This window comes from Pleuronectes platessa, chromosome 8 (genome assembly GCF_947347685.1).
Source record: "Pleuronectes platessa chromosome 8, fPlePla1.1, whole genome shotgun sequence".
Classification (NCBI taxonomy): Eukaryota; Metazoa; Chordata; class Actinopteri; order Pleuronectiformes; family Pleuronectidae; genus Pleuronectes; species Pleuronectes platessa.
In genome coordinates this window covers 1,724,541-1,737,639 of record NC_070633.1, presented here as the reverse complement: position 1 = coordinate 1,737,639, position 13,099 = coordinate 1,724,541, and the positions used below count along the sequence as shown (strand labels likewise).

At 40.8% G+C, this 13,099-nt stretch overlaps 2 protein-coding genes across 5 annotated transcripts in view; one reads left to right on the top strand and one right to left on the bottom strand.

The window, feature by feature from the left end:
* Window positions 1-13,099, bottom strand: part of rnf103 (ring finger protein 103) — a 50,391-nt gene that overhangs the window by 36,380 nt on the left and 912 nt on the right. For 3 of the 4 annotated variants that reach the window (XR_008339494.1, XM_053428486.1, XM_053428485.1), the window contains exon 2: window positions 1,608-1,756. Coding sequence is in view for 2 of the 4 variants with exons in the window: in XM_053428486.1 (XP_053284461.1) it covers window positions 1,608-1,756 (149 nt within the window). In the remaining 2 variants the exon portion in view is untranslated. Of the gene's footprint in view, window positions 1-1,365; window positions 1,570-1,607; window positions 1,757-13,099 lie in introns of those variants that run through there. The other variant, XM_053428487.1, reaches the window with a different exon arrangement.
* Window positions 4,715-6,314, top strand: LOC128445702 (zinc finger MYM-type protein 1-like). Its single transcript, XM_053428495.1, has 2 exons — window positions 4,715-6,016; window positions 6,265-6,314. The coding sequence occupies exon 1, from the start codon at window positions 4,716-4,718 to the stop codon at window positions 5,433-5,435; it is 720 nt and encodes a 239-aa protein (XP_053284470.1). The 5' UTR covers window position 4,715; the 3' UTR covers window positions 5,436-6,016; window positions 6,265-6,314.

Below are 13,099 nucleotides of genomic sequence, written 5' to 3'. Positions count from 1 at the left end.
AAGTTGAAGTTTACTTGGGGTTTATTTGAATCGCTCACAAGTTTGAGACACATATTTAAACACATTGGAAAAAAAGTTCCAACATTTTACGTGCATGCTGTTCACCTGCTTCACAACACACAAAGCCAGGACATCAGGTTAAAGTGACCTGAACGATCCAGATCTATTATCCGACATCATTGATGAAAGTAAAGAGCGACAGAGTCAAGTGCACAAACACACACACACACACACACACTCTTGCAGACATGAGAGAAGTTATTTCCGCAGATTATGACACGACGCAGTGTTTTAACATAATTGTTGCAGAAGAATTAGTACCCTTTTTATCAATGAAAATGAATATGAATTTAGCAGGTTATTATAAAGATCAGTTATACGATTGAGTGCTTCAAAAAGAGCAGTCACACTGCTGAGGCACGGTTGAACCGTGCTGTTCACTCAGGTAGTGTACACAATTAAGTCTGTAAACATTGGCGCGTGAAGTATTTTTGCCATAATCTGGCATCCCCAAACCATTACATTGATGTTATTAACACTTTTTAACAATGTCTACCCCAGGGTTCGTCCATTGGACGCATGATATGCCAACTCTAGACATGTCCTTTCCAAATTGCATTCATGGTCCTTAATTACAGTGCTATCAGCTCACTTATTAGGCTCATGTTTCTTATGAAGCCTGTACACATAATATACAGTAAAGATGAATGTTTTTAGCTAAATCTGATGGCAATTTAAGCCGAAGCAGCAGATTACAGATGATTATAAAAACATCCCAAAATAATGTATTCTACCTCTTCGGAAGAGAAACCTAAATATACAAATCTGGGTTCAAGGTATTTGTTCCCGACAGAAAAAAGGAGCTTGTTCAAAATTGGAAATCAAAGCCATGATCTTCACGCTTCCCACATCTGAAGTTCATTAGGTTTAATTCTGCTATCTATGTGTTGATAATAGCTAATTTTAAACTTCCACAGCATCCATCCAATTGAAGGCTTGCCACTATGACGTATCTATGAAAATCAAGTAAGATATTGTCAAGTTTAACACAACTTTTAACATGCTTCTTTTAATAATAACACTAATAAAGAGCTAAAGCTCATGAGTTTGATAGGAAAGAAGGTATTTCAATAAGAAAGATAGCAGAGTTCATGTGTTCAGTGTGAAAAACTGTAGTCATCAAAAGCCAATGCTCAAGATTTTGATAAGGAAGATGGTGGTGGTTATCAATAGGAAATATTGAAGGGATTAATAAATGAGGACTGAATAAGTGTTTAATGAAAAAGATGGTGGAGTTCAATAAGAGGGTACAGCTCAATAAAGACTGATGGTAGAGTTCAATAAGAAAGAGGATTCAGTAAAGACCGTGCATGGAAATCCCAGTTGGTCTGGCTCACAGCATTAGAATGTTTGCACCCAATGGCGATGTGTTTGTATATAATCCTCCATAAAACCTGTGAACTTTCAGACAGAAAAGTTAAACAAAATATTATTAGAATGATCAAAATCAAGATAATAAGAGATAGAGATTAAGATTAATTTGTGACAATCAGATTTCATTATTTTTACATAATTATGTCCACTTCATCATGCACCCATACTTTTACCTGAACCAGCCAGATCCCATCTTTAGTGTCTTCTACTAATTCATAGAAGTGCATCTCTCCACTGAAATGTGTGTTGCTGGGTTCTCCTGGCTCCGTCTGCTCCTTCTCTTTCTTGATGGCTGAGTACAGCTCCCCTTGTGTCAGCTCTCCTGTGGGGGGAGGGCTTAAGATTTATCTTTCCATTTTATATCAAAACTAAAAAGGCAATGCAAACCATTCTTCTTTGACTCCAATCAACTATTCATTTGATGTCATAAAAAAATACAGGTAGGTTGTCAATTTGGAAGGTGAGTGATTAAAAGACTTGAAATAAAGAGGGTTAAATTACAATATCATTTATATATTATTTTACTATTTGTTGCTTCTGCAAAATTCCATTAGAAAGACTTTTTAAATGGGATCAATAACATTGTTCAGGATGTAAGATTTCATTAACAAAACACAGTCCTAGAGTCAGTTCTTCAACAAAAGAAAACTAAGAAAAAATACATAAATACAACAACAGCAAGGGAGAGGCGGTGGTCTAGTGGCAGAAACTTGGACTATGGACAGAGAAGGTCTCTGGTTCGTCTCTGGTTCGACTCCACGGAGAGACAACAAAAGACGAACCTGGATTGATCCGTCCAAAAAGCCCCTGAACAAGGCACCTTACTCCCCCAACATCTGCTCCCCGAGCGCTGTAAATGGTCACTCTCACTCACTGCTACCAGAAGTCCTCATGCTTCAGGTAATTGAGAACAATTTTTTTTTATTTGCATGCAAAAAGGGGGAAAACCATCAAGTTACATTTAGCAAACTTTTTATTTTAAAGTTAAAATAAAAAGTTAAAATAATTAAGCCTAGTGGCCTAGTTCTCAAAGACCCTTAACATTAACAGAGTTCGAATCAAAAAAAGACTGCATTCAACAAGAATCTTTTTTTAAATAAACTAAAAATAAAATGTGTGCAAACCACAGAGCCAGAGGTCCAGGCTGTGACTGAAAACCTCACTGAAGAATGAAACTCGCATCACAGGAGGAGTGGCTGCGAGTCAAACTGACAATAACTTTCAAAATGTACTGATCGGGTCCTAATAACTGATGAGTGTTTAATAGTTAAAGTGAGAGCAGATCAGCAGGAGAGTGGAGGAGGACAAAGAAAGTCCAGCTGGTAGAAACCAAACTCTCACTGAAGTGAACAACACTCACGTTCACTTTCATCATTTGTAAACTGATTCGTTCGGTTCAGCATTCACAGAGAGAACAACACTTTCAATAACCATTTCTGAACTCTTGTATACTCGCTGAGGTTCTTCCCTTCTTTCCTGATCAAAAATAAGCATGCGCACAGAATCATTTTCTGGATGGTCAGGGGAGCGTGCCGTCTGCTGTGAGAGGGGCATTAGAAGAGAGAAGCTGAACTCGAAGAGAATTTCATGCTGCTTTAAAACATTCACGTGACAATGTTTGTGCATGTTTCTGACCAAACTATTAAATTCAGAATTAGTAAATGGAGTAACTTTAGCAGTCACAACATTCACAGGTAGGTGTTTACCAATGTGACCTCAATCGTAAAAAGCTGGAACTGTACAACTTGTAGCTCACCGGGATTAATTGTGACTTCTATAACAAATCTTTACTGCTGTTAACACTTATTTTACACGTCACCTTTTTTCTCAGTAAAAATAATTCTAAATGTGCTATTGACAAGACATTTTCACCAGATGTCGGTAACAACCCAAGTAATCCATACATACAAAAGAATCTAAACAAAAGTGTGTAATAAAATGGAATGACACAGGGAAAAATGTATGAACACGCTTACTGAAATTTATGTAATACTTCCTACAAAAGCCTTTTTATTGGTAATGACAGCTTCAAATAGGGGCGGCCGGCCAATAGAGGGCGATAGGGCGCCGCCCTCCTTGAGTCAAAAAAAAAAAAAAAAAAAAAAAAAAAAAGATAATATGCCTAATATTTTTTTTTAATAATATATCATATGTATATATTTTTTAGTGATAATGATGCTAACCAATACATTTTGTAAAAAATTAAGATAGCCTGTTTTCCTCTGAGCAGTTGTGTTTCATACCAACCGAGCGCTATGGGCGATTTCAGCCTGGCTGGAAATCGCCCCCAGCGCTCTCATTGACTTTCATGTAAAAGCTTTTTTTTTCAAACTGCAAGCCCTGCAATGCATTCTCTATGGGTTCCGGGAGTGCTTGCACTAACGTGATTCCGTCATATCATACGTACACGACAGTGAACGTCACGTTCACTGTCACGTCACGTCACGTTCGCTGCCGCCGCAGTCACATTCACGATCGTCATGGCGAATATTACAGCTCAGAGCAACTCCATCATTTCATTTAGAGAATTACCATTTAGTCGTCGAAGCAATCAGGAAAAATTGGCTGTTAAACAATTAGGACCACCCCGACCAAATTTAAATATAAAACAAATATCAAAGAAAGGAGGCAAGTCGTACACCAGGGGATTTTCGCGGTGCTGGTACGAGAGGAAAAACTGGCTAGCAGGATGCGAGCTAGCCAACGGACTCTTCTGCTACCCCTGCGTCCTCATCCACCCTGATGGCTGCACCACGGAAACACCTTGGACTACAACAGGTTTCAAAGATATGCATCATCTGTCCGAAAAAATAAAAAAGCATGAAACATCGAGGATCCACATTGACAGCTGCTTAAAACTGTCAGCGTTTGGGAGCGTCAACATTGCTACGCAGTTGGACGATGGCTACAGGCTAGCACTGCGTCGGCACAATGATGAGGTGGGAAAAAATCGCCACATTCTGGGCCGCCTGATCGACGGTGTTAAGTTCTGCGGTGTATTCGAGTTGGCCTTGCGAGGCCGAGACGAGAGCGAGGGATCCAGCAACCCCGGAATTTTTCGAGGATTGGTACAGTTAATTGCATCCCTAGATGAAGTTTTTGAGGAGCATTTAAAAACGGCCACCGTCTTTAAAGGCACATCCAAGACCGTCCAAAATGAGCTGCTCGACTGCATGGCAGCTGTCATTAGGGCACGCATTACGGAGGAGGTGAAGTCGGCCAGCTTCGTTGCGATACAAGCTGACGAAACAACGGACGTCTCGACTCAGACTCTGATGGTCATGGTATTGCGATACATTGATGGGAGCCATGCTGTTCAAGAGCGTTTTTTTGAGTTTGTCCCCCTCTCGTCTTCAACGGCTGACTCGATTGCCACTGCTATTATGGAGAGACTGAACAGTCTATTCACCGAGGAAGAGAGGGGTAAACTCATCGCGCAAGCATATGACGGGGCCAATGTGATGAGAGGAGAGAAGGCTGGTGTGCAGCAAAAAGTGCGAGAGCATTACAAAAATGCACATTATTTACATTGCTATGCACACCAGCTGAATTTGATCATGCAGCAAGCCACTTCTCAGGTCCCAGCAGTGAGGGTTTTTTTCTCGGATCTGAATGGCATTTCTAGCTTTTTTAGTCGGTCACCCAAACGCACCACCATCCTCGACCAGGTTGTTGCACGGAGGCTGCCAAGAGCATCGGCCACAAGATGGAACTTCAACAGCAGGGTCGTGAACACAGTCTATGAGAACCTAGATGACCTCATAGAGTGTTTTGAAGCCATCAGCACAGACGGCTCATTTGACTGCACCACAGTGAGGGAGGCATCTGGCTACCTGAGGATGCTGCAGGACGATGACTTCAAGTTTTTCCTGCATCTATTTCATCAAATCATGCCTCACGTTGACATTATGTACCAACAGCTGCAGAAGAAGGACATTGATGCAGTCTTCATCAAACGTGCTCTGCAGAGCTTCACAAGCAGTGTTCAAGCCATACGGTAAGATAAGTTACACTTTATTGTCACCATGGGGAAATTTGTCTTGGGCACAGTGAATGATTGATTCATTAAAAACTATTAACTATAACTATTGCACTAGAACTTGGGAATAAGGTGCAGGTGCTAAAGTATGAGTGCTAAAGTTAAGTACTTACCTATTTATTGCACATTATTCTATTGCACGTTCTATTGCATCAGCTTAATGGAGGCCAGAACAAATGATCATTTTAAGCGATTTGATTTGCATCTTAATACACATTCTTCTGCCTGATGGCAGCGTTTCATATTCAGGGAAACTATATTATTTGCCTTTTTCCTAACTGCCTTTTAATATAGGCTCTGTAATGGCTCGTATAGGATATCTTAAAACAGGACAAAACATACTATTATTACTGGTTTTCTAAGACAGGAACTGTAGGTAATTGCATTGACATACTGTATACGTTCATATACTAACACACACTCTCCTTGTCTGTCTGTTTCAGGGACCAGAGCTCATCTCCAGAGCAGCAGCAAGTAGCAGCAGGAACTACAGGAAAAAGGAGGGCCTTGGGAGAGCAAGACAAGCAGAGGCTGTCTAAGGAGGTAGATGATTTTGTAGTTTTGTTTGATTATTTTCTTTTTTTGTTCTATTTTTCTCTCACTTCACTTCATTGCATACCTTACTGTATTGTATTCTAAAGTCATGCAGACCTCCTTTTTAAGGCCTCTGGAACCTAGTGTTAAAAAATCACCCCTTCTGTATTTACAGTTACATTCAAGGATGGATGGTGGCAGTGTTTTTAACTCATAGTGTACTTCCAATTTGTGATATACTCTCTTTATTTTGACAGGTCTGTGACACCATCTTGGGCCATGCAAACGAGAGGTTCTCTTTCACAAGCCACCTTGTGAGTGCAACGCTGCTACAAGGAGACCTGTTTGAGCAGTACTGCCATGTGTTCCCTGATGAGGCTCTGAACACCACTGCCAAGGCATACCCCATGCTGAATAAGGCGAAGCTCAAGACTGAACTGTCCCTTATCTACGAGAGTCCAGATTTCAAGGGCTGCAGTGGTGCATTGGCACTCTACCAGGTTCTACAGAGGAACAACCTCCACGAGACCCTATCTGAGACTGTGGCTCTGTTGAACATCCTCATAACCACTCCCATTACAACTGCTGAAGCTGAGAGGTGTTTCTCGACCTTAAAGAGAATCAAGACATTCCTGCGAAACTCAATGGGACAGGATCGTCTCAATGCTCTGGCCATGCTTTCCATGGAGAGGGAACTAGTCAGGAACATGCCTGATTTTAATGAGAGGGTCATTGATCACTTTGCTGCTTTGAAAGAGAGACGAGCAAAATTTCAATACAAGTGAGAAATGTTGTTTTAATGTTGTTGTGTTGTTGCACTACTCAAATGTTGAATTAGAAATAGCTGTATTAATTGCATATCATTAGCCAATTTTTTTGTTTGCTTTGTAATGTACATGTGTCTTATGGGTAAATTCTTGTTAAATAGCACCCAATGTTTTGATTATCACCTTGGATCATTCTTGTTTTAGGAATACTGTAAATATTGCAATGAGTAGGCTATGCCACTAGTTTTTATATATGCTGTCATCAAGTTGTGTGATGAGAACTGTAAATATTATAATTACTAGGCTATGCTAACATCCATTTTTTTGTTAAATCAGAACACAACTGCTGCACTTAAAATAAATGTTATCAGATGGAGAAAGAGTATTGTGATTTATTGTAAAGCAGTCTCTTTTAACTTTCCGAGGTATTTAAGGAGGCAAAATGGTAGATGAAAATGTACCGTTAGATGACCACAGTGGGATAGTTCATTCATCAGCCAAAAGCATGTTAACATTCACTATGAACTTGATTTAGCTGTATCAAAAAAATCATATAGAACATGCAGTCGATGTCTGATGTTGCCATTTAGCTGTTCGATGAGGTAAGCAGAAAACAATCTGATTGTACCGTGGATCTTAGCCATCATCGCAACAATTGCCCCCCCTGAGAAATTTGTCAGGAGCCGCCACTGGCTTCAAGATGCCTCCTGTATGGATAAAGTAATGGCAGTCATTGCTCAGGTGTGATTTTGGCCCATTCTTCCACACAAACAGTCTTCAAATCCTGAAGGTTTCGTGGGCCTCTTCTATGAACTTGATCTTTAGTTTTATCCATAGAGGAACTATTGGATTCAAGTCAGGTGATGGCTGCGCCATTCTAGCAGCTTTATTTTCTTTCTCTGAAACCAATTGTGAGTTTCCTTGGCTGTGTGTTTGGGATCATTGTCTAGCTGAAATGTCCACCCTCGTTCCATCTTCCTCTTCCTGGTAGATGGCAGCAGATTTTTATCAAGAACTTTGCCAGTGCCCAATGGTGAAAAACAGCCCCACACCATGATGTTCCCAGCTCCAAACTTCACTGTTGGTTTGGTGCTTTTGGGGTGATGTGCAGTGCCATTTGTCCGCCTAACGTGGTGTGTATGGCCTCCAAACAAAGTTCGATTTTAGTCTCATCTGACCAGACTATATTCTCCCAGGATTTCACAGGCTTGTCTAAATGTTGTGCAGCAAACTTTAAATGAGCTTCAAAATGCTTTTTCTTCAGCAAAAGAATCTTGCATGGCGAGGGTGCATACAGGCCACGGCGGTTGAGTGCATTACTAATTGTTAGAAAAAAACAATTGTACCTGCTAATTCCAGGTCTTTCTGAAGCTTTCCACAAGTGGTCCTTGGCTCTTGGACAACTCTTCTGATAATTATTTTCACTCCTCCGTCAGAAACTTGCGAGGAGCACTTGGCCGTGGCCGGTTTATGGTGAAATGATGTTCTTTCCATTTCCGGATTATGGCCCAAACAGTGCTCACTGGTACATTCAGAAGTTTAGAAACCCTTCTTTAAACAATGCCATCAGTGTGTTTTGCAACGACAAGGTTGCGAAGGTCTTGAGAGAGCTCTTTGTTTTTACCCATCATGAGATGTTTCTTGTGTGACACCTTGGTAATGAGACACCTCTTTACTGGCCATCAGTTTGGACTAAACGAGCTGATATAAATTTGCACTGACAAGGGGCAGGAGATTGCTTTCTAATTACTGATAGATTTCCGCTGGTGTCTTGGCTTTCCATGCCTTTTTGACCCTCCCTTTCTTAATGTGTTCAATACTTTTTCCCTGGGTTTTCCCATTTTATTACACATAACTTAATTTCGGAAAAAAAAACTTACTTGTTAGGTTTTCTTTATATGTATGGATTACTTGGGTTGTTACTGACAACTGGTGAACATATCATGCCAATAACCCCTTTAGAAATATATTTACTAAGAAAAATGGTGACGTGTTCAATACTTATTTTACCCACTGTAGATATTTATATACATAAGTATATATTAGATATACAAACTCTTAAATGTTTATTTAACCTCTGATATTTATGATTCAACTGTACTGAGTACATTTTTCATTGACTATGTATGACTTTCCGTTTTTTTTCACATTTACCCATTGCCTTATTAATCAAACAAGACACAAACTATTAACTCACATTTTAACTATCAATGATTGATTTGATTAAAACCAAAATATAAAAAGGCCTATGATGTCAACAAAACATTCACCAAAGTGTTCTTGTATAATTACAATACTATGCATGTTGCTACTGCGACCTTTTACCAGATGTGCACCTTAGAATCATGAGTTGTAAAATAGTTTCAGTGATAACTTTATTGCACATTAAACTACATTCATTTATAAATCAGACAACATTTTTTATACAGCCGTAGCCAAAAGTTTTGAGAATGACACATGTATTGGTTTTCAGAAAGTGTGTTGCTTCAGTGTTTTTAGATCTTTTTGTAGGATGTTACTATGGTATACTGAAGTATAATTAAGATTAAGATACATTTATTTGTCCCAAACACATGCACAGACATGCACAGGCACACTCATGCAGGTAGGGAAATTTAACCTCTGCTTTTAACCCATCTGGTGAAGAACACACAGAGCAGTGAGCGACCATGTACGGCGCACAGGGAGCAGATGTTGGGGGAGTAAGGTGCCTTGCTCAGGGGCACTAGACAGGGTAGGGAGAATCCTCTTGGATTTTTGGACAGATCAATCCAGAGACCTTTTCTGCCCATAGTCCAAGTTTCTGCCACTAGTCCACCGCCTCTCCTTGCCTTTTAATTACAAGCATTTTATAAGTGTCAAAGGATTTTATTAACAATTACATTGAGTTCATGCAAAGACTCAATATTTGCAGTGTTGACCCTTCTTTTTCAAGACCTCTGCAATTCAACCTAGCATGCTGTCAATTAACTTCTGGGCCACATCCTGACTGATGGCACCTCATTCTTGCATAATCAATGCTTGGAATCTCCAAAATACTATAATCGAGCTGAAACCATTAAATTGCATTTTTTTCAAAAGAGAAGCGCATGCGCAATTCCTTCCCCCAAAGCATTCAACGCGGCCCAGCTGACTGGCACTCACTCTCAAGCAGCTGTAAAGTGAAGGAGGTGAGTTGTGTGTGTGGTGACCGGCGGTATTTAAAAAAACAGCGCGAGTGGAAAATGGCAGAGGGAGGGCAAAAGGGTAGAAAAAGTTCTCTTGTATGGGAACACTTCGGATTCGAAGAATCCGACGAGGAGCAGCACCACACAATGTAGCTGCCGCGCAGCGTCCATTCTCCAGTGCACAACCGCCTGGCTGTTCACACCGGACCTGCGCCGGTCAGCCCGCGATTCTCCACTTGTTGCTGTATGTAACCCGTTCAATGTCGGGGTTCAGGGGTAAATGATGATGGTCCTCATAGCCATCCCCCACCCCTCTCTTTCTATCACTGTCTGTGTGCTTGTAGTGGGGGGGCAGATGGGGACATTTACCAGAACCGGAAGTGAATGGTACTTCTGGTTACAGTCATTTAAAGAATAAAGCATTGACTTCCGAATAAGGGCACATATTAATAATCGTTTGAATAATCGTGATTTCGATATTGTCCAAAATAATCGTGATTAGGAATTTTTCCATAATCCAGCAGCCCTAGTCCACAGTTACTTGTATTAAAGTTAACTGGATTGGATTTAGCTGCAACGCTGTTTACCCAAGAAACTCCTAAAGTCAAAGCTTCACCCGCCCTCCATCGGCATAGTGGTGAGTAGGTTATTAATAAATGTTCATTGATTTCTTCCTAGGAGGTGCATTCACAGACCCTCGGACACACCATCATGTAGCAAAATCTCCTAGCTTAGACACGGTAGGCTTTAGGCTTAAGACTTGGTGTAAATTACCTTGTTTCGAGTTGAATATCATTGTCGGGGCTTGCAGACACTTGGATGACAGCGCACGAGCAGTATGGAGGTATATTGCGTTTTTTATGTGTTTTATTATGTCTGAAGTCATTTACTTAAATTGTATCGGATTCGGCGGCTAGAAAGTTTAATTCTGAGACTCCAGAAGTTTTTGTGGGCGAACTATCCCTTTAAAATGTATAAGAATGCACCAAGTGAGAGATTTCCTTTTTCAGTTACTGCTTTAGTTCTCTGAGAATTTCTTTCATAAACAGGCAAAATTTGTATTGTTATATTGATTCGAATTTGGAAAATCCAATCAAGACCTTGTGAATCGGTATCTAATAGATTTTTTCTGAAATCAAACAATGCACCAGCACATACATTATGTGCTGGTGCACCTAAATTAAATAGTTAGGAGCATCGATGCAACCAATCTAAACAGGCGGAATCAGAAAATGCACTTGAATTGGCCCACTGCCTAGAATCTACCACTTATTATATTATTACGCTTGAAGAAGGTGTCCGAATTATTTCAATCGTATTGGATTTGGCGGCAACACTGTTAACTCCTGAATAGGGCTGTTCGATTAATCGAAATTTTATCGTGATTACGATTATGGGGTCAAACGATCTCCAATACTACTACTACTATAATCGAGTTGATTCAGTCCTTCCCCCAAAGCATTCAGGGGCCCAGCTGACTGGCTCTCACTCTAAAGCAGAAGTAAAGTGAAGGAGTTGTGTGTGTGGTGATCGGCTTTGAAAAAAACAGCGCGAGTGGAAAAGCAGGGAGGGCAGCAGTAGACCAGTGTTGCCAACTCCTCAGTAAGGAAAGTAGCTATTGGCTGTCCTCAAAGTCGCTAGAAGTCGCTGAATGACGCCGTCGCCTAATTTGCTTAAAGGTTATGGTCGCTGTAGGACGTATAAAAAGTGACAAAAAAAACTTGGAGGGCGCGGAGCGTGGGTCTCCTCTCTGCTCTGACTGCAGCTGGGACTGCTGCGCAAGGCTACTGGGACACTGACCGCCAGTGAGTGTGTTGGGACGGCAAAGATGCTCACGCCAGCACCTGCTGGTCGTTGAGGACATTAACTGCAGAACGATGCGTCCTTTCATGTCAGTCTCCAAAACACCAGAAAGTCTCCAATATCACCAGAAAAAGTCGCTAGATTTGTCGCTTGTAGCTTTTGACAAAAAAGTCGCCATGAGGATTTGGACAAATCGGCAGATTTAGCGACAAAGTGGCCAAGTTGGCAACACTGGAGCAGACCCTGTAGCGTCACCAAGTTGGCAACACTGCAGCAGACCCTGTAGCGGCCGCGCCACGCACCACTATTCTAAAGCGCGCTCCCGCATTTCTCCGCGCCGGTCAGTCGGTCATAGAGGGTTGCCATCATTAAGGGTTTGAATAAACGGGCACCGATATCCTGGTTTCACGGAGGAATAGGACACGCAGCCGTCCTCGGTGTTCACCGGAACCGGAAGTGATTACAAAAATAAAGCATATACTTCAGAATAAGGGCACATATTAATAATCGTTTGAATAATCTTAATTTTGATATTGTCCAAAATAATCGTGATTATGATTTTTTCCATAATCGAGCAGCCCTACCCCTGAGACTCCAAAAGCGTTTTGTGGACTTTGGCATAGAGGTGAGTAGATAATGAGTGAATTTGGAGGTGCCCAACAACAGTTGATGCAGCTTTTGTAAATAATCACATTAGACACTTTCTCAAATGTTTCAGCTTATTACCTCTCGACCAAAGTGGTTTCAACACATCACAGGTGGCTCAAATCAGTAAGTTTGACCTCAGCTATTTTATCTGAACACATTAGAGATGTTTTAAGACAGAATAAAGAACTCCAGAGGATGTCCGTATAATTGGGTCCTGACTTTCTCAGGAGTTATTCTTTCACACAAGATTCGCGCTCAGACACTTTCACAACTTGAATGCTGTGAATTCAGGTGAAGGGTGGCAGAGGCAGGACATAACATACGAACGCTGCTGCAGACAAGTTCTTTGTTTGAATCACATTTCCACCAGCGTCTGCCCTTAAACAGCTTTATTGACATCTTTGTTTGGTGCATTGTACATGTATGGCACCGCTATTTCATCCAGAGATATATAGGTTTCATACACATTTTGACCAATGGATTTCCATGACTCAATCATACGATATACCTTAAATTACACAAATGAATGAGAGACAATAGTTTTTACTTTTCCATTTGTAGCCAAGCATGGTTAAATCTACACTTCCCTTTTATCCCGCCTGCTTCCTCACCGCTTCCTCAACTTTTCAGTTAGTATGAGAGCGTATGCCTGCTTATATTTTGAGCGTATTTCTTTTAAAAGCATATGAACCATTTAAAACTCAGCG

What these genes read in the sequence shown, in the direction of transcription:
- LOC128445702 (XM_053428495.1), top strand. Translation starts at nt 4,716, where the DNA reads ATGGTATTGCGATACATTGATGGGAGCCATGCTGTTCAAGAGCGTTTT.